We start from the raw sequence: 19,770 nt of genomic DNA on the forward strand, positions 1-19,770 counted from the left end.
CATGAAGTTAGTGCCCTAATTAAAAGTTAAGTCTCTATAAAAAAAAAAAAAAAAAAGAAAAAGGAAAAGTTAGCTGCTCTGGCTGCAAACTTAATCATTCAAGGGGACTTTAAATAAAAGGCAATCATCTTTTCATTTTAAAACTTTATTATACAACTTCACAAATTGCAAAAAAATGTAAATCATGTTGAAAATAGAAATAAGAATAAATAGGGTACATTTAATCAGGGCAGCTCTACAAGCGACAGGGAAATTCAGTGAGAAGTAATAAATCATTTTAAAGTTTCTGTAAATGTGAAGGCATCTATTGACAATGACAAGTGCACACAAGACCTCACGTGAGAGCTTTCTGCTCCTATTTATGGTTTGAGTGCAAAGTCTTTGAATTTTGTTGTAAAGGTCTGAACATGTTCAGAGCACACTGGTAAACTCATAGATCTGATTCAGCTCGCAGTCCCACATTGCTTGTTGCTTGCAAAAAACAAACAAATAAAAAAATCACGTCACTTCTTGGGCCTCTCCAAGATGTTCAGAAACTTCCCCCTGGTCATTTCTCTGGCTGGAAAACAAGAAGACACATCACATTTTTAATTTACACCTCTTTACAGGTTAATTTTCTTCATTCTTATGCTTGTGAGAGACCGAGACTCCGGCTTGCTTCACACCCTTCCAACGATCCCTCATAAGTTGGTAAAATCAGTCAGTCTTCCACAACATTTGCCTGCAGCTCTAAGCGCCTCAGAACTGTTGTTTAGTAATGCAAAGCATGTATTTAATATCTGCAGTGTCACACAGGGAGGTAATTTATACAAACATCTGTTCATTCAGGACATGGAAAACACGTAAAATGGAAGCAGAGCCACCAAGCAGTCTTGTGATTTGCTTGATTGCTGTTTCAATGTAGTGAAGTACAAGTGCTCAGGCCTATGCATGCATGAAAGTGTGTGTTCGTGCGGCTGCAAGATGAGTGAGAATAGAAGCAAAATGTCTCTATTAACCTCAACTTGTGATTATGGAGTATGGCCTTGTATAAGAAAAGGGGCAAATGGCAAGCAAAATAAGTATAAGAGTTCCACTTTAAAGGCAGAAGAGCAACATTCATTTAAGCAGTAAATACTGTTATGACCCCTCTGGGCTGGTGGTCTACAAGCCAAAGAGGTGGGAAGATAAATCTGAGGGGTTATTAGATGTTTAATGGAATAACTGCAAAACATGTTTGGCTATACAAATTTATTTGTGTTATTTTTTAAACTTTTCTTAAGTTGCATTTTTTGTATGTTCTGGATAATTCTATTCATTCAAACTTGAAAAACAAAAACAAAAAACCCACACCAAAAAAACTAGAATAACTGCCTTGCGGTTGTATAACCAGTATAGCAAACCAATCAAGTTGCAGTTACCGTTTACATCCATGTCTGTCCAGACTCATATGTTGCTGTGAAGAAGCTACATATTCTAAAACATGGATGCTTCACACACATCGTTAACCAGGCAGCACAGATGTATACACTCAGCACAGTTTCAAGGTGGACACTGAAGATTAGTGTCACCAATTCAGTATTTGACCAAATGTCTCTCCTTATGTTCTGAAGTTATGGCTTTGAGTAACGGCCAGGAAAGTGTTTTCAAAGAACTTTATGATGTCAAAGTAAAGTTGAACTTTGACCCTCTGGATAGAAAATGTCATCTTGTTATCATTTTATCCTATTAGACATTTATATGAAATTTTGTCATAATTTGTGACATTTGACCATTAATATCTAATCAGTCCATTGCTGAGTTCAAGTGGATGTTTGTGCCAAATGTAAGGAAATTCCCTCAAGGTGTTCTTGAGATATCACGTTAACTAGAGTGGGACGGATGGATGGACGAACAACCCAAAAACAAAATGCCTCTGGCCATGGTTATCGCCAGCGCGGAGGCATTAAAAGTTCAAATAAAAGAGTCTGAGAGAGAAAAAACACTCATAGATACAGTACTCTGTAAGAGCTGTCATTAGTAGATATTTTGCTTTGTTTTAGGCCTTGTCCACACATTTATGGGTATATTTGAAAATGCAGCTTTTTCTATGCATTTGGCCTTTCATCCACACACAAACTGCGTTTTAGGCCACTTAAAATGGACCTTTACTAAAACTCCATCCAGGGTGAAGGTGTTCAGAAACTCGTTTTCAGCATTGACCTGTTGACAGGGAAAACTGAGTTTTTGGCTTGAGATGTCAGAGTGTGCTTTTATGAGGCATCACAAATGAGGCGACATGCAACGGCTGACATGACCAAAACTGTGTTGGCTGTAACCTTGCGAACAGGATGTTTTAAATAAACGTTCAGTGACTCTTCCACTACATGGAGGAGCAGAGGCATCAGAATGAGCTATAGAGGTCACTGCTCCAGGCAGCCTTGTGCTACAAGCTTGTTTTCAGGCTCATGACTGGCCAACTTCTTTTTCTGTGCATTGCTTAAAGATTATAGTTACATCAACTCCTGTTGATACCTGACAAATACCCATGTCAGTAGGGACTAGGGTCATGTGTCTTAAAAAAAAAGGAGCTGAGGATGTAGTTGAGGATATAGCTGACACTGTACTTACATGAATGAATGAATGAATGAATAAATACCTTTATTGTCATTGCATGTTTACATACAACTAAATTTGCTGTCTCTCATAAAAGAAAAACTGTTCTGTTGACTCAACACACACATACCCACGCACTGAAATAGGATAAGGCTAATATATGATAAATACAGTGCTATAAAGAGGACAAGATAAAGTGCATATGCAGTTATTGTACATCTGTCCATTGTAGTGCAATTTAAAATTGTTGTGGTGGTGGGTACGGGAGGGGGATTTGGGGGAGAGAGTTCAGATCCCCCAACCCCCCTCCCTCCCCTTCACTACATGAGCTGAGACTAGATATCATCTTGTATTTTGCATTACGATACAACTGAAAAAAAAAAAAAATATATATATAAATTAAAAAAAAATAAAGATTTTTTTCCTCAAAGACCACATCACTATCCCCTGTAAATAAATGTACCAATAATTATACCAAAATTACAGTTACATTACGGTATGGAGTGCAAATATTTCCGAGCTCTGCTCATTTTCCACACCCTGTAGAGCGACATCTGTGATGCAAGTAAAACGCATTGTTTAAATTGTTAAAGGTCCTACACAGCAGGATGTCTGGGTGGGATCCAGTGAGCTAGGCTTCACACTCTGTGCCATTGACAGGCCTACAACAGAATTGTCCCTGCTGAAGGCCCTTTGTAAAACTGGTCTTCACAGGGAGAGCAATCATTGCTGAGGCTTTTCTGTCACAGACAAACCCTCGTGTCACTATGGAGACTGCGGGGACTTTGCTGCAGCATCATTATAAACCCTGGAGATGCATCATCCAGGTACAGTAATTACTCTGTAAAAGATAAGAAGAGGATCTGGCTGCACTACAGTTTTTATGAGCTGCAAAGATCACATCAGCGACTCTATTCAGTTTCTAACTAACCTTGTACATCACACAAATATAAGAGTACAGAGCAGCAGAGAGAGGACTGATTTCAAATGGGCATTTAGCAGAAAGTCATCCACCTTCATGACGTCTGCAAGAAGAATATGATCAGGATCTCAGCTGGCTGCTGTCTGCCTGCGCGCTGGTGTGAAGGGCCCCCGCCTCCCCCGCTCACAGCGGCTAATGAAAAAGCTGGGCCAGTTAGTAATTTAGATGAGTTGCCCAGTGCGGAATGATAATGGTGCATCTGGGCGTGGGGGCCACGTCACCTTGAGGTGTCCCTCATTAGGTTAAGGATGATGCTAATTGGAATGGGATGGATTCATTTTGCACTTTGCTGTCTCTTCAAATCACCCTAAACAAAGTCATCGGGGACCCCTGGACATGCATAGGGTGCTTTAGATTGAAATGAAGCCATCAAAATTAGGCGAGGGAAAGCAATTATATTGGGATGACCCGTAAGCCGCCAAGTGCGCTGATGTCACTTTCTTATTAGGAGCAGTTACACCAGGAACGGTAAAGGGTATTTTTTGATTTTTAAGGTGTCATGCTTCTCTCTCTCTCTCTTGTTATCACTTTCTCCATCTCTTGATGAGCCTCGACTGTAAAACAGATCAAGGATGGCTGTGCCACTCCTCCTGAGACCCCTCGCCCCACTGAGCGTCTTATTAATTATGGTTCAGTTCAGCCTCCCCCTACTCAAGATAGAAATATCACTGATATAATCACATTAAAGACCCCATTAAACATAAATCAGTGCTGGCTTTATGATGTGCAGCTCTCTTTTTTTATATAAAGGAAATATGTGGAAGTGTTCAGCAAGTTATTACAGAGTATGTAAGGTGGGGAAGAATGCAACATAAGATGAACTCTAAGTAAAAGCAAATATAGCAGGACCGCTGAAAGAGCTACAACAGGATCATAGTATATGATGGCACAGGCGTTACTACGAACACTGACGATGGCTCCGACATATTCAAGTGTTTCTATCCACCTGTTTACATGTGCATTTTCAATTTGCATCATAAAATACCTGGGTGGAAATGATGTAAAATCATAATCAAAATATCACAAAAAACTTTCTACATTGGGCTGATGTGAAAAGTTTGTGTATAAACAGGGCTGGAAATTATCAGCCACCAGCCACCCTGTGTAAAAATAAAAGCCAAATCCAACCAATTCAGTGGACACAGATTTAGTGAATTTATCATAACGTGCATGAAGCATGTGACTTAAAACTCCGTTGTAACTTCCCAAACCACTGACGAGATGAAAAATTGTGGCAGACAAAAAACATCAGATCTGTGTGGAGCGATGAGGAGACTGCAACCTTTCTTGAATTAATATACGAAACAAACATAAATGTCATATTTTCATCATGTGTTCTACATTGACTTCTTTGTTTGAGGTTTGACTGAAATTCTTCATCTGCAATGGTTGGATGGCACCCGATTTGAAAATTATTGTCACCAGCTGTCTCAATGCATAGTAGTGTAGTAGTAGTAGTAGTGGTAGTAACTTTCACATTGAAGCACTCGCATTAAATCATTATAGTGTACTCGAGTACTCGCAAAAAAAAATCTAACATAAGAACAGGAATGTAAATTAGCTGTGCAGACGTGCAATGTGAAATTCATTTATTGAACAATCAGGCTTCAATTAGCCTACTTAACCACAAATTAAAAGTTAACATGAGAAAAATCAGCTAACTTCCTGTCACTGGCGTTACATAGGATAAATGCAGCACTGAAGAACTGTCTCTGGACTCCAGGGCTGCCTTCCTTGCGGTCATTTCAACTTCTACCTAGTTAGCACGAGCTAACACAGCAGCAGCTGCTAACATTCAACACCTGAACTGACACCGACACAGCTTGACTCTGTCCTTTGACAATCTTTAGGTAACATTAGCCGTGTGATGCTATGAGTTATTCCTGTCTGTGTGTGTGTACGAGTGGACTTCCACCAACTGTTCCCTGCTGTGGAGCTCACACTCCTGCAGCAGCAATCTCATGATAAACAGAGAGAGTAATAGTGGGTCAAGGTGGTGCTGAGCGGAGCAATACACTGCATTCAGCTCTTCAATGGAATAAGATTTTATCTATTTTAAATAGAAAAAAAAATATTAAAGTCCTGTTCACACCTGTGAGGTTGGGCAGTGATTACTCTATACGAAATACTCGAGTACCTCTGCCCAGTCCTAGATGGTAACATGTGTTCATCCACCTTCTTCTGCTGATCATCTGGATTATTGTAACTGGATTATTCATTCATAATTTGTGCTACATTTGGATGGAAACTTGTGTGTGACAGTCAGTCCGCATTTGATAGCAGGAATTTGAAACTGAAGCAGCTACATGGAATTCAGCCATCTTTAATTTTAGCATTTACACATGTCAAAATGTCTTCTGTGATTATACGCTAACTGGTAGTAAAAATGTTTATATGGAATTCCCTGGAACATTTCTAGGTAAAAAAGTGACGATAAATGGTTGATGTTTTACTTAGCTGCAGCAGTTTGTTACAGAGCTCTATTTTATTTCTTTCTGCCGGTTATTTTACTTCACAAATTATTTATGATGAACTTATTTTTTACCACAAGTTACAGTGAATTTTTGATGAAGTTAGAGAGCCTCAAAAACATCCATTCACTTACTTGCTCAGTGACCTACACACACACACACACACAAACACACCCACACACTGGCTTTGTCATACAACAGAGGAGATCAATACTGATTAGTGGGACTTAGAGATTTGTTTAGTTGATTAGAAAGGTCAATTACTAATTTTGCACTAAGTTAATCAGCATCTTGTTACCACTGCCATCCATACTAAATGACACCTTATGGATTCTGCAGGCCATCTCCTTGCCCCGTTGATTTGTTGCTATCTAATTATCATTCAGCCCTAACTGGTCTGAGATTCCAACACAGGCTGCCCATGGTAGTTCAATACACACAGCCACACCATACTGTATTCAGGGTTCACACACCTTCTGAAAGATCATATTCAAGGATAATTCAAGGACTTTATACGGACTGTTCCCTAAAATTCAAGGAGCCAAAATGACAGTTTGAGACACTGATTAAGGTTTATCACTATTACAGCACTGAGAATTATTTTAATGAGAACTAGCTCTATGGAAGCTCACCTAGGGCTGTCGCATCAACTGCTGTCTTGCAATACTGTGTCATTGACAGGCGGACTGCGAGGGATGGCAGGCAACTGCCACATCTGCTTTTTCTTTTTTCCCCTCTTTCAAGGGAATACCACACATTTCTACTATGCAATAAATAAAAGCAACATGACAAGCAACTGAGTGTTGAATGTTTGCCATTTTTCTTCTGGTCTTTGAGAGATGAAAAGTATTTATCTTTGGGTAAAACACTGCAGTCACTAGTCACTGGATACTTTTTACCCAGCCGTCCAATCACAGTGAAAGAGGGGTGGTACAAATACCACAAAAACCAACCATCACATTGCCTCATAAAAATAAAGGAAGAGAAATTGATACTGAACCGACAGAGACCGACGAGTATGTCCTCTTTCCCTTCGTGCTTCAGCCTTTCCTTCATCCAGAGCAAGTACTCTACCTTGAGCCGACATTTTTACTTTCGCAGGTACTCAGCCAGAACCACAACCAGAAGCAACCAAAGTGTCTCAGCTGAAAAAACGCAGCACCATTTAGTGCACCTCACTGCCCTTCTATGTTTCTTAATTAACAATGAAGAAGTATTTGTTTGTTTTAAAACTTTGTCAATTAAAATGCAATTATATAAGTAATAATAGCCTAACAATAAGTTACAAAGCACTAGGGCTGTACCTGACTCAGAATTATGCCAGTCAAATCAGCTTTGGCTGTTCAATATGAATATTTGACTATTCGTTCCTTTTTTTCCATAGAGTTTGAGAGTTTGAACAAGGTTAAGAAGGACGTTCAGTGTGATAGTGACATTCACATAATATAATAAACAAGCTAACTATGCTAATCTAGTGTTGGCATTTTTTGTTTGCCAACACTAGATATCAGAAACCCTGAGACTGTTTCGTATTAAGTTGATGTGAGCTGTAAATTCACCACTTCTAATCAGAAGGCAGAAAATTTTGAAGCATTACAGGTGTCTTCTTCTCCAGGTAGCTGCCTCCATATCCAATGAGAGCAAGGAGCGCTCACTCTGCAGCAAAATCTGGGGACTACAACATTCCCAGAAGTACACTGAACAGACTGCTCAACTTGATGCAATCTCAGTCAACTGGATGGTCTCGTTGTACTGATGATTTAAATCTCTGACTTTCAGAGGGCAGCCCTACAAGGCACTAAAATCATGATAAATTGAGAAGTTTGCAAAAACAATAAAACATGGCAGTAATACTTCATATCCTGCTGTCAAGCCACCTTTTATTATTGCAGGAGAAATTCCGTCAGCACGTCGGCCCTACACACAAATATTTAAGGAAGCCATTTTACTTTTTAACATTAAGTTAAAAAACAAATCAAAATAATTTCAATTTCTGTTTTTGAACAAAATATATAAATTCAAGCACTTTCAATGAACCAGGTCTATTTCTGTCTATTTTACAAATCTTCCATAGTCCTGATTTTTTCCCCTCAAATGCACAAACTTTCAAGGATTTCAAGGAACAGTAGGAACTCTGTGTATATAATAATTTGACCCATATCAGATCTTTTATCCATAGACAGACACAATATGTAAAAAACAGATCTTCGCCAGGTTATCATCAGAATGAGGGCGGAGGCCATGATGGCACAGAGGCCAGTATGGAGGCTCCTGCGTCCCCCCAGCTCCTCCATCAGCCCAGTAATCCTCTGGCCTGCTTTGGGCCCGATTAATGCTTCCAAGGCACATTATAACAATAGAGATTAACCTATATTTGCAAACAGCTAAATATGCCCTGAGGCTATTTAAAATGTTGCCCTTTTCCCAAAATAAAACAGCGAGGACTTAAGCTACGCTGTACGTTCGGTGGCAAATCATTTTGCACTGGCAAATCATTTTCAATGGCCGAATCCCAGGTGGCTTGAATGTAAATGCGAAAGGAAACGCTGTGGTGTAACATCTTACTTTCCCCTCGTTTACGGTGAGTGATCTGGGTGTCATTGTCACAGCCCACTCCCAGCCCCCACCACGACTCCCCTGTGTATAAAATGAGAGTAATCATCGCTTTGCCCCCCGAGCAACCCCCACCCCTGGCTGCCTCTCTCGATGGCACGCTCCCGCTGAGCCGCTGGACCCCTGTTAGCTCCAAAGACAGATGACCACCTGGGTTAACTGGAGTCCTGGAGCCTGGACCCCGGCCCCGACTGCCCCAATTCACTTTCATTAAGAGTTAAGAGGACTTATCGGACCCTCACTGCCCATCTCCGAGTGCTGCTCAGCTATTACGGGCTGTAAGCTTTATTTAATGGATTTAACATCCTCTTTCACCGCCCTCCTCCCCGGGGGACAAGGGAGACACAGAGGAGATGACACACACACAAACACATGAGCGAAGAAACACTTGGAGGCACACACATTCAGCCTACGCCCCCACAGCACCCCCGTCTCGCAACACATACACCTGACGCTCATGTTTGTGTTCAAAATTCAATTACCCACTTATTGATACTTCACAGGGATATTTAAGATGCAGACACGAGCTGTGATTTCCCAGGGGAGCCACTGGTTCCTCTTTATGTCCCAACCGAGAGGGCCCACCCCTCCTCTCATCCTCCTCCTTCTCCAATGCATTTTCGCCTGGCTGACACACACACACACACACACACACACACACACACACACACACACACACACCAAAACAAACACATCTGCACCTCCCAACCCCTGCCCCAGCCTATGCCTGTTCAAGAGGTGTCCTTATTAATAGGCAATCAGTCAAAAATCATTCATTAAAAAGCCTAAAAGGTTTTACACCCGCACTATGATTAGCTGGGAAAGAAAATCCAATGAATTCCTAATGCCTTTATGGAAATGAGGTGTCATTTCCGATCTGCTCAGGGAGGCGGCAGGCAGGCAGAACTGAGGAGCGGTGTGTGAATGTGTGTGTGTGTGTTAAGCTCTGCCTGCCTCTGCTTTTCACACAGCTCTGACACTGATCCTGCCTAAGATATGGACAGGCTCCATCAGATACAGCTGCAACCTGCTACACAGAGGAAGAAGATACTCGTGTCATCCTGTTGCAAAATGTGAGTGGAGCTGCTAAAGATTTTCCAACAATGGGCCACCACTATAGTGGCAGCGCTTTTATGAAACAACACGCCCAATAATTAAAAAGTATTTCTATATGAGCCAATTTGAGAGAACTAACTACTCAAGGATCAAGGTTACTGAATATACAGATGATAAAAACTGAACTATCTTTGATGCCTTTTCACTTTCCTTACAGCGAATGTGTCACCTTCAAAGATACGCACCACTATTCCGCCATTCGTCGCAACTACGAGCCCACGATCACACAAGAGAGAGCTTTAAAGACAAGCCTAGTGGAGTAGTAGAGGTGAGGAGGAGGAAGAAGGGTAGTGGCGGTGGGGAGGCATCCCCTGTTCCTCATTCAACGGCTGTCAGCTCAGGCACTTCATAACCGCCCGCCCCGCGGTCAGCCCGCCTTGATGGATTGATGGAGGCACATTAGCACCAGTGGGGCCCAGTGAATGCAATCATATTCAGCAGCGGCATGCTTCTAATAGGCCAGAGATTGATCCTGAGGGTGAGGAGGAGGAGGCGGTGGTGAATGTGGGCCCATTAGGAGCTGTCAGGGCAGGGCGACCTTCAGCCTCACCTTCACACAGGCAGACGCAACAGGGGTCAGCCTGGGTCTACGCTGGGTGGTGTCACCGTGGAGGAGAGGTGCTCTGCCGTGCTACATGAGAGACAACAGGTGGTCCCACAGCCAGAATAAACCGAGTGGCGTTGTTTTTGACTAGATATCAAAGTTTTTTTTGATAACTTTTATATGGTGATATAACCTGTGTCATGTCTTGCATAAAACTCTGTGCAGATTACAACTAAAACCATGGGTACGCACAAAGGCAGAAATATGCATACACATTCTTCTTGTAAGATTTATAAAGCTGGATTCTGTCTTCTAAGTGTCGATCAGTGACACAGGGCGCTAGGGCATGAGTGTTATTTGCACAGACACAGTCTGCCATAAATGGATGTAGAAAAGCCCTCAAACTTCTGTTTGCATATTGACACTTGTGCCCCTCTACCATTCATTAGACCTGTCAATAAGAAATACAATGAAGAAAGTGCAATTTCACCTACTGTGTCCCATCAGCATGGTTCTATAAAGACCTGTTTCCACCAAACACTTTCGGTATGATACCTCTAAAACCAAAAGTAACCCTTTAGACATGGTACCTAGACCCTAGGTCTGTTTAGTGGTTCCACTGCAAACAGTACCCTCAAATGTGGGTGGGGCTGTTGTCGTCACTAACTGCTCCGTCTTGCACTCACTGTATTTTCACATCTCGGGAGACACAGATGGAAGTCTGTACCTCATTTATCGTCCACAGAACGGGGTTGCATGGCGACATTTTCAGAACAAAAGTCTGTCTCCATGGGATATTTAAAAATAGCACTGCATTGTGCATTTAGTCCTTCTCAGGCAAGCTCAGGGGTTTAGTGTTGCCGAGGCCCACAGGAATGATGCTCCACAACCCTTTTTTTTCTTTCTCAGAGTGAGGATTAGAATATATTCTGTTCACATAATCCAGTTGAAACATTTTAACATGTGAAGATCCACTTAAAGAGTTACAGTGAAAGATGTTACAGTGAAATTTAAGGTGTGCTGATGGATTCACGTCATCAACTCATGCACTGAGTAACATTTCAAGTAAATGTTCCACCTTAAATGTTGCCAGCAGTCGGCCCAGTGAATTGAGTTTTTTTCTCAGTCTACAGCAGCTGCAAGAGGCAGAAAAACATCCTTTCATTTTATAGTTTTAGTTTACTAATATATGTGAAACTTGCCACGATATGAACAGTGGTTACATGAGCTCCAAAACCAGCCACAACTCAGCCCTGAGCAGAGTGACTGTCCACTGTCGACCAATCAACAGACTGCAGCGTTCACAGCTCCACCTTTTAGTACCAGATCTGTGTGCTAGGTACCCCAACAGAGGGGTGACCAATAATGGGGATGGTATGGAAAAGTTCCATTGGTACCATCCACAACTTTACACAGTGCAAACAGAAAAAATGTGTACCAAACCATACCCTGCTGCTCGGTGGAAACGGGGCTCAACGGTGCAAGTGTGAAATGAAACACAACAGTTGTATGCACAATAACTTTGCCTACACGTTGCTGCTGATTGGGCACACCTCTGACACACCCATCAAACCAGAGCAAATGTACCTCAAAGCCCACTGCACACCATTTCACAACATTTCGAGACAACACGTCATTCAGCCTGGAAACAGTAGCAAAACTGTGCACTGGTTGTCGAAAATGGCTATTGCTGGTGATGCATTGACTCATGCGTTTAACCAAAAAATGCAGACTCACATCACTTATGGTTCTTCTTGTATTGTAGGAGTACCTACTCTGAAACAGGAGCTAAAAAAGCCCCTTTAAAATAGTGTATGAAGAACTACGATTGCTCCTTGCTGTTGCGGCGCAGACACAACAAAAAGGGGGTTTCTCAGAACTGAAGAGTTGACACAGTTCACTCGAACTCTGATAAATCTCAATGGTATACCTTTTCCACAATTTATTAATATGTCATGAAAGCACCACCCAATCATATTATCAGATTGAAGGCATTCACTCAAAAATGCTACTCAGCTCTTCAGGCACCGTAGTTTGCCTGTTGCTTGTCGGTCTTTTTTTTTTTTTTTTTTAACATTTCCTGTGATTGGTTTTAATTTGGTTTTGAAAAGAGAAAAATCTAAATGAACAAGCAGAGTGTACAGTAGAGACCTGTCCAAATTAACAGCATGTTCTAGACAGATAAGTGTCAAGTGGCGTTCAGTAGCCTTGAGCCCACAAGTGTGATAGAGCACCATCACCAACTCCAGCAGTTTGGTGCGCAGCAGCACAGGCCCTCCAGTGCATCCCAGAGGAACACTCAGCTTTCAATTACCTCCAATAACAGCACTTATCAGAGCCCTCATCTTTCCCCAGAGACTCAGGGCTTGATGCCCGCTCAGCGGCCCACGACAGGGGCATTCATCATGGGGCGGAGTAACAGCTGTGGCCTGGGGAAGAGGCACGCGTCAAGCCCCTCTGGGACTAGCCCGGGCCAGCGTCACACAGCAACTATTGGGGGTGCTGGTGGAGGACGGAAGGGGGGATTAAGGGTGTGTTACATCCCCCCTTCACATCCATGTTAACACATATGTACAAACATGAGTGTACAGCAGTATGTGCACAGTGCACGACTGCCAAGAAGAAGCAGTAACCCGCACTAGTGCAGCTTAGGTGTACTCTGGGCACAGGGGAGTGATGCTCTTGTAATAATGTTTGGTCCAGGTCCCGTCTCTCACTGCAGTAGGGGAGTTTTCACTGCTTGATTGTGCTCTGCCCATTAACCAGCTTCCTCTTTAATGGTCCACATGTTGAAGGGGGAGGGGCAGTAAATCCTGTCCCCCCTGCCCTCGCTCCGCCGCGCCTCTGCGGAGTCTCGTTTACGGGTACTGAAGAGTGCACAAACATGATGAAAAAGTAGCTGAGATTTACAAGGCCTCCCCTGACAGCCGGGAAAAGGAGAAAATTAAACCAGAGAGCATTAAACAGGCACCCATTACAGGGCTGCTCCGACACCAATAATAACCATCATTGTGTCCTGTCATCCCGAGGTACATGACATGATTGCAAAGTCTGCAGGCCTGCACCTGTGACAGCTAACATCTTTATACCAGCCAGATTACATGCTGCTGTGGGTTTGGGGAAGTCGGGGAGATTAGACACTTTTACAACTAAATGACGACTTAAAGTCTATGCAGATACGACACACGCTACACAATCTATAGCCTGTTCATACGTAGCTACTCTTATCTAGGCTCTCTTGGGTGAATCCTGTGGTATGTCCATTTGGATATGTGTGCTTTATACAATAGCAGAAGGCATTTCAATCACTCTGGAGTCAACTCCCTTGCTTACAATCTGATGATCTCTTAAGATAATTAAAGACTTTCACCTTATGTATCTTTGAAATTTCATCAAACACATTTCAAATTATTCCTGCCATAATTGGATTCATACATACCGCCTGTCTTAATGGACTTTTACAAAGCAGTACAATCAGGCACCAGTGCAACATTTCAACTGTCTACATCACATCTTTTTGCCCCTATGTACAGGCATGTCGGCTGAATGTAAATGACTAGGGGAAAAAAAAAAAAAAAATCAATGTAGATTTATTTATATCTTCCATCCCATTAAGGGAGGAGGGGCTAAAACACAATTCTTCACTGCTTGTGTGCTTTTTCACCGGAAGAATAAAATACCCATTTTTCTCCAAGAGCATTTAGCAGCATCTCTCTAATCCACACGGATTATGACAATGGAGGCAGCGGTGAATGGATTAAAACTAGATTTTGCGTCAATCAAATGCTTGAGCACTTGTTGTGTGGGCTCTTGTGGGCATGCCATTGTTTCTTACCTTTTCCAATTTTACAATCTGACCTGAATATGCAATATTTTGGGCCTCAAAGTCAATTTATTTCTGCTGTCTGAGAGTAAACTCTAAATGGCGAAATTAATTTCAGAATTATCCATTCTGTCTTTGGATAAAAAACATATAAGCCTATGTGCAGTGGGTGTTGAAAGTGAAAGTACAGACGGATGCGTAGCACTGGCTAAATAGAAAAAGGCTATGAGCACCATCTAGTGGTAGCATGTGACTTACCTGCAGCTGTTATCTGTGTATTTGAATAGGTGTAATAGGTGGATATAAAGGCACTTTTTAATGTTTTGTGTTGTTCGTGTACTCACACTCCTCTAAGCCGAGCTGGTAAGCGAGGTTCTGAAGTCCTTTGACCTTCTCCATCAGGTTAGCTGTGGTCAGACTTCCCAGCTCTACAGAAAGACCCATAACAAAAGATCTCAGGTACGTGTAACTAGTTTCAGCAAAATCTTATCCCATTTGACAGGATTACATGTCAAAACTATTTACGTCCACAATGTTCCTGTTTAACACCAACTGAAAATGTAACAAAATAACATTCCTGCCGTTTTGTACATTACCTTTCAACATCTCAATGTCCTCGCTCTCTAGCTCAGCCATCCATTTGGGGGGAGAATTAGTGATGGGCTGTGATGTAAGACACAACAAAGGTCTCAGCACACAACAAGATTTATAGATCAGGCCGATGTATCACACTACGTCAAGCCTATTTAATTATCTAGTCTGTAAATCAAAGTGAGCAACGGTGAATGTAACTCACATTTTTACAAGATGCAGCAAATTCTGCAACTCCGGGCACTGTGAAAACAGATTACAAGGTAATCAAGATTATAGCGACATAAAACATAATTCCATAGTGACTAATTACACAAGAGCAGGGAGAGTGTGAACTTACACTGCTCGGGCCACAGGTCTGGTGACGCTCTGTCCAACTTCTCCAAACTCAGCAAAGAGCTCTCAAAATCGTCACCTAGCAAGACACAACATTTTTTTTTAAATTTCTATGGAAAATATATACATTGCATTTGTGTAATAATGTAGTGGCAGGGTTTCATTAAGTTCCCAAAGTTATTATTAGTAGTATGACATTATGTACATTTTTGTTGTATGTACGCCTCTAAGCAAAAGTGGAAGAGTCGAGATAGAAACATACAACAAATGTAACTACTGGGGTTAAGCAAATATAGCTGGCATTATTCTAAATATTATAAATAGGCCTATCCCTGTCTTTGACCTCCGACCCAAACTGCTTTTTAAAACAAAAAACCCGGAGTGACTTTTATGATAAAAACATTCAGGGGTTGTCGCAAAAAGTACACATTATACAATATATCAACATAACATACACTGTATGTGTGTTTGATCTGACATTAAAATAAATTTCATGCAAATTTTATACAAAATTACATTACATTTTGAACATGTTTCACTTTTGTTTCTGAATTATTGTACGCTTAAATGTTTTTTAATGTGCACCCTAGGAAGATAGTCAGTGAGCTAAAAGCGATCCAAATAAATCAAATCAATTCAGTACTCAATATGTTTTGTATTACTGTAAGTTAAGTCATGTTTACAGTGTTACAAAACGTAGCCAGACTATAGTCGCACACAAACATGCATGAACACATAAAATTTGATGTACATGATACAAAATATGTAGAAGAGTGACCATCACAAAATAAATAAATACATAGAGTTATATGTTAACATACATATTCTATAAACTGTTAAGTCGACAATATGTCTTCATATACTTCACATATAGGCTATATATTATATAATCTGGTCAGTCACCATGGTTAGACAACTGCAGTTTAATAAGGACATGAGGGCATACAGTGGTGGAAAAAGTGTTAAGTTCTTTCAATTAAGTAAAATAGCAATATTGCATTGTAAAAATATACTGTTACAAGTAAAAGTCTTACATTAAAAATCATACTTAAGTAAAAGCACAAGAGCATTAGAATCAAAATACACTTACAGTTGCAATCAAATTTATTCAACCCCCATTGCATATTAGGCTTATTGGCAAAATATACAATTTCTCAGCTGTTTGCAATAAACAAATTACACAAGAACTGTTTAAGTAGTTCAATGAAACTAATATTACAAGGGTTTTGATCCAAATTCAATACAAAATGCTACTTTTAATGACTACTGAAGTCTCAAAATTATTCAACCCCTTCATGACAAGCATCTTCAGTACTTAGTAGAACACCCTTTTGCTGTTATGACCTGCTGCAAACGTGATGCGTAGCCAGACACCAGCTTCAGACAGCGTTCCTGAGGAATCTTAGCCCATTCCTCATGGGCAATGGCCTCCAGTTCAGTAATATTCTTGGGTGTGCGTTTTGCAACCGCCTTCTTCAAATCCCACCAGAGATTTTCTATGGGGTTCAAGTCAGGCGACTGTGACGGCCACTCTAGAATCTTCCATTTCTTCTTCTGAAACCAAGCCTTGGTGGACTTTGAGGTATGCTTGAGATCATTATCCTGTTGGAAGGTCCAATGACGCCCAAGCTTCAGCTTCCTCACAGACGGCACAACGTTTTTACCTAAGATTTCCTGATACTTGACTGAATCCATCATGCCCTCCACACGCTGCAGGTTTCCAGTGCCAGAGGCAGCAAAGCAGCCCCAGAGCATCACTGAGCCACCGCCATGCTTCACTGTAGGCAGGGTGTTCTTTTCAGCATATGCGTCATTCTTCTTCCTCCAGACATACCGCTGTTCCATAGGCCCGAAAAGTTCCAGTTTTGTTTCATCGCTCCACAGAACAGAATTCCAAAACTTCTGTGGCTTATTTATATGGTTTTGAGCATACTGGAGCCGACTTTTCTTGTGCTTTTGGGTCAGTAGTGGTGTACGTCTTGGAGTCCGGGCATGGAGCCCTTCGGTGTTTAGTATGCGCCTTATTGTACAAACTGAAACCTCAGTGCCTGCTGCCACCAAGTCTTGCTGCAGGTGTTTTGACCACTTGCCTCCTCAGGAATCTGGTGGCAGCTGCTGATAGTTTCCTCTTTCTGCCACGTCCAGGTAGTGTAGCCACTGTTCCTTTAACTTTGAACTTGCGAACTATGCTTCCAACTGTATCTCTAGGAACATTCAGAGCTTTTGCTATTGTTTTGTATCCTTTTCCTTGTTTGTGCAAGGCAATGATTTCTTCTCTGAACTTTTTGGACAATTCTTTTGACTTAGCCATATTTCTAACATGCAATCAAATGTCACTCTCAACAAAACCCTAGCCAGTCCAGGTATTTATGTGTTCTGTCTCAAGCACACCTGAACTAATGAAGCCCTTGATTAGTTGCACCAGGTGTGCTTGAGACAGGGGGTTGAATAATTTTGAGACTGCAGTAGTGATTAAAAGTAGCATTTTGTGTTGAATTTAGATAAAAACCATGGTAATATTAGTTTTATTAAACTATTTCAACTGTTCTTGTCTACTTTGTTTATTGCAAACAGCTGAAAAATTGTACATTTTGCCAATAAGCCTAATATGCAATGGGGGTTGAATAATTTTGATTGCAACTGTATAGTACCAACATTAAAATATCATTATGCAGACTGGATCATTTCAGAATCATATATAACTAACGATACATCAGTGAGTCCATCACTTTTAAGGTTGCAATTAGTAAAGGTGGGGATGATTTTAATTTATATAGGTACTGCTATGTATCTTAATCTATAATAATGCATCACAATTTATTAATAAATGTATATTGTGTAATTGAAATTAAAATAAAAAGTGACCAAAGTCATCAAATAAATGCAGTGGAGTAAAACATACAATATTTGCCTCAAAACATGGAGTTTAGACTGCTTATAGAAATGGAGGGACTGTTCTTTACTTATCGTAGGGGGGGACTACAAGTATTTTACCTCAAGACTCCCTGAGTGACTAGCAGAATATGTGTGACTCTCCCTCCAGCATGAATTAGTTATTCAATTCTTAAAATGTACCCTTTGATGATAAATGACACGTAGAGTTAAGTGATTCTGATGAAATGTCACTATTTTAAGCTCAGATTTGTTATGTGTTTTTCTGACGTAAGTGTTCGTCATACATATTGTGTCCAATGACTATCGAAAATTTAAAAGGTCCAACAATAATTTCTGTTTTTTGAGTTTTTGGCTATGATAAATGGTTTAATTTTGGGGATTTTTAAAGAAAACATGCCTGTGGATTTGGAAGGCATGTTTTCTTTAAGAATCTGCAGTAAAATCATGGATATATTAAGAGCCCTTGATACAGCATTGGCGACAGGCTCCCATTCATTCCTATGAAAGTTGCTCAGTGGCGCATTAAGTGAAAAAGCTCTATGTCTGAGGTATGACATTAACTGCATCTTCCACATCATAGGGCCCATAGAGCAGACGCATTAGACTTACAGCCGCCAAGCATGCCCGAGCAGCTGACTTACTGTTTAGCGTTATGCTAATTTGAGTGAGGATAAAATGACTGAATCTTGCAGCTCTTTCAGACTTTCTAAATGTTGTCGACCAAATGGATTCAATCTCAATACTGGGACAAGTTGTGACATTCAAAAAAGTGTATCCACTGATTAATAATCTTCTCTTCCCCAATGTAAGTCTATGGGAAAAAGCTTTTTTGGGCTCAATAGCTTCACAGGACAAACTTCGGATAATGCAGTACCACTGTTTATGGTACTGCAACAACCTGCTTCAAAGCCTGGCACACTTCCCAGAGGCCTGGGTAAAATAAATATGAAATACAACCCATTAAATTTCTATTCTCCTCCCCTAAGAAAAAATAAATTAGCATAGCTCCCTCCCCTGTGCTTAAAAAATTATTTGACATGCCTCCCCTTTTTTTACACCACCCTCTCCCCCTTATAAATAACGAACAGTCCCTAAGTAAAGTAGTGCCTCGAAACTGTATTGAAGTATAGTACTTTAGTAAATGTACTTCGTTACTTTCCATCACTAATGACACATTTTCAGTGCACTTTTCTGTAGAAACATACAAAAACGTAGCACGAGTGTAACGTACAGTCTGTAATAATAACAATAACGTTATGTGCGAGACAAAACGTGAAACACCGACACACTTCAGTGATTAAAACCCACTAATAACGGTGTTAGGAAACAAAACACTGTGTTGCCCATACAGGTGATTTAGCCTGTAACTCGTACAGCAGTAAGCCTCTGAGGCTAGCCGTGTTCACAGCTAGCAGCACCCACAGTTTGAGCTCTGTGGGTCAAACTGACCGTTGGGTTCAAGCTCACAGTCTACAGTGCTCCTCTCTACACTGATCTGACACAACACTGGGGCTAGTGAAGGCTTTAGCCAACCGAAAAAACATCTCCAAACACCACAAATACAGCGCTAACATGTGTGTGCTGTCGTCTCGAGGTGTTCGTATAAGACGGCGTAGGCGTCGCTAACGATTTAATGTCCTTAAACACGTCAAATTTACAATTTATACACAGCATAGCAGGGTAAGGAATTAGAATTTACCTCCATTTGGAGACGCCATCTTCAGAATAAACACGTGAGCGACGACAGCCAATCACAGCAGCCGTTCTCGGGGTTGACGTGTACTGGTGTATTTCACACACACGCCACCTGGGGGCGCACTGCTGT

General features: G+C 41.1%; 1 protein-coding gene across 1 annotated transcript; it reads right to left on the reverse strand.

Annotated features, from left to right (window-relative positions):
• Positions 1-129: 129 nt before the first annotated feature.
• lin52 (lin-52 DREAM MuvB core complex component) lies at positions 130-19,682 on the reverse strand. Its single transcript, XM_033642322.2, has 6 exons — positions 19,645-19,682; positions 15,055-15,129; positions 14,920-14,957; positions 14,720-14,786; positions 14,468-14,551; positions 130-559 (listed from the first exon to the last, which is right to left on the reverse strand). Exons 1-6 carry the CDS (start codon positions 19,661-19,663, stop codon positions 504-506), a joined length of 339 nt encoding a protein of 112 aa, XP_033498213.1. The 5' UTR covers positions 19,664-19,682; the 3' UTR covers positions 130-503.
• Positions 19,683-19,770: the final 88 nt, after the last annotated feature.

The sequence above is a fragment of the Epinephelus lanceolatus genome, chromosome 15 (genome assembly GCF_041903045.1).
Source record: "Epinephelus lanceolatus isolate andai-2023 chromosome 15, ASM4190304v1, whole genome shotgun sequence".
Lineage (NCBI taxonomy): Eukaryota > Metazoa > Chordata > Actinopteri > Perciformes > Serranidae > Epinephelus > Epinephelus lanceolatus.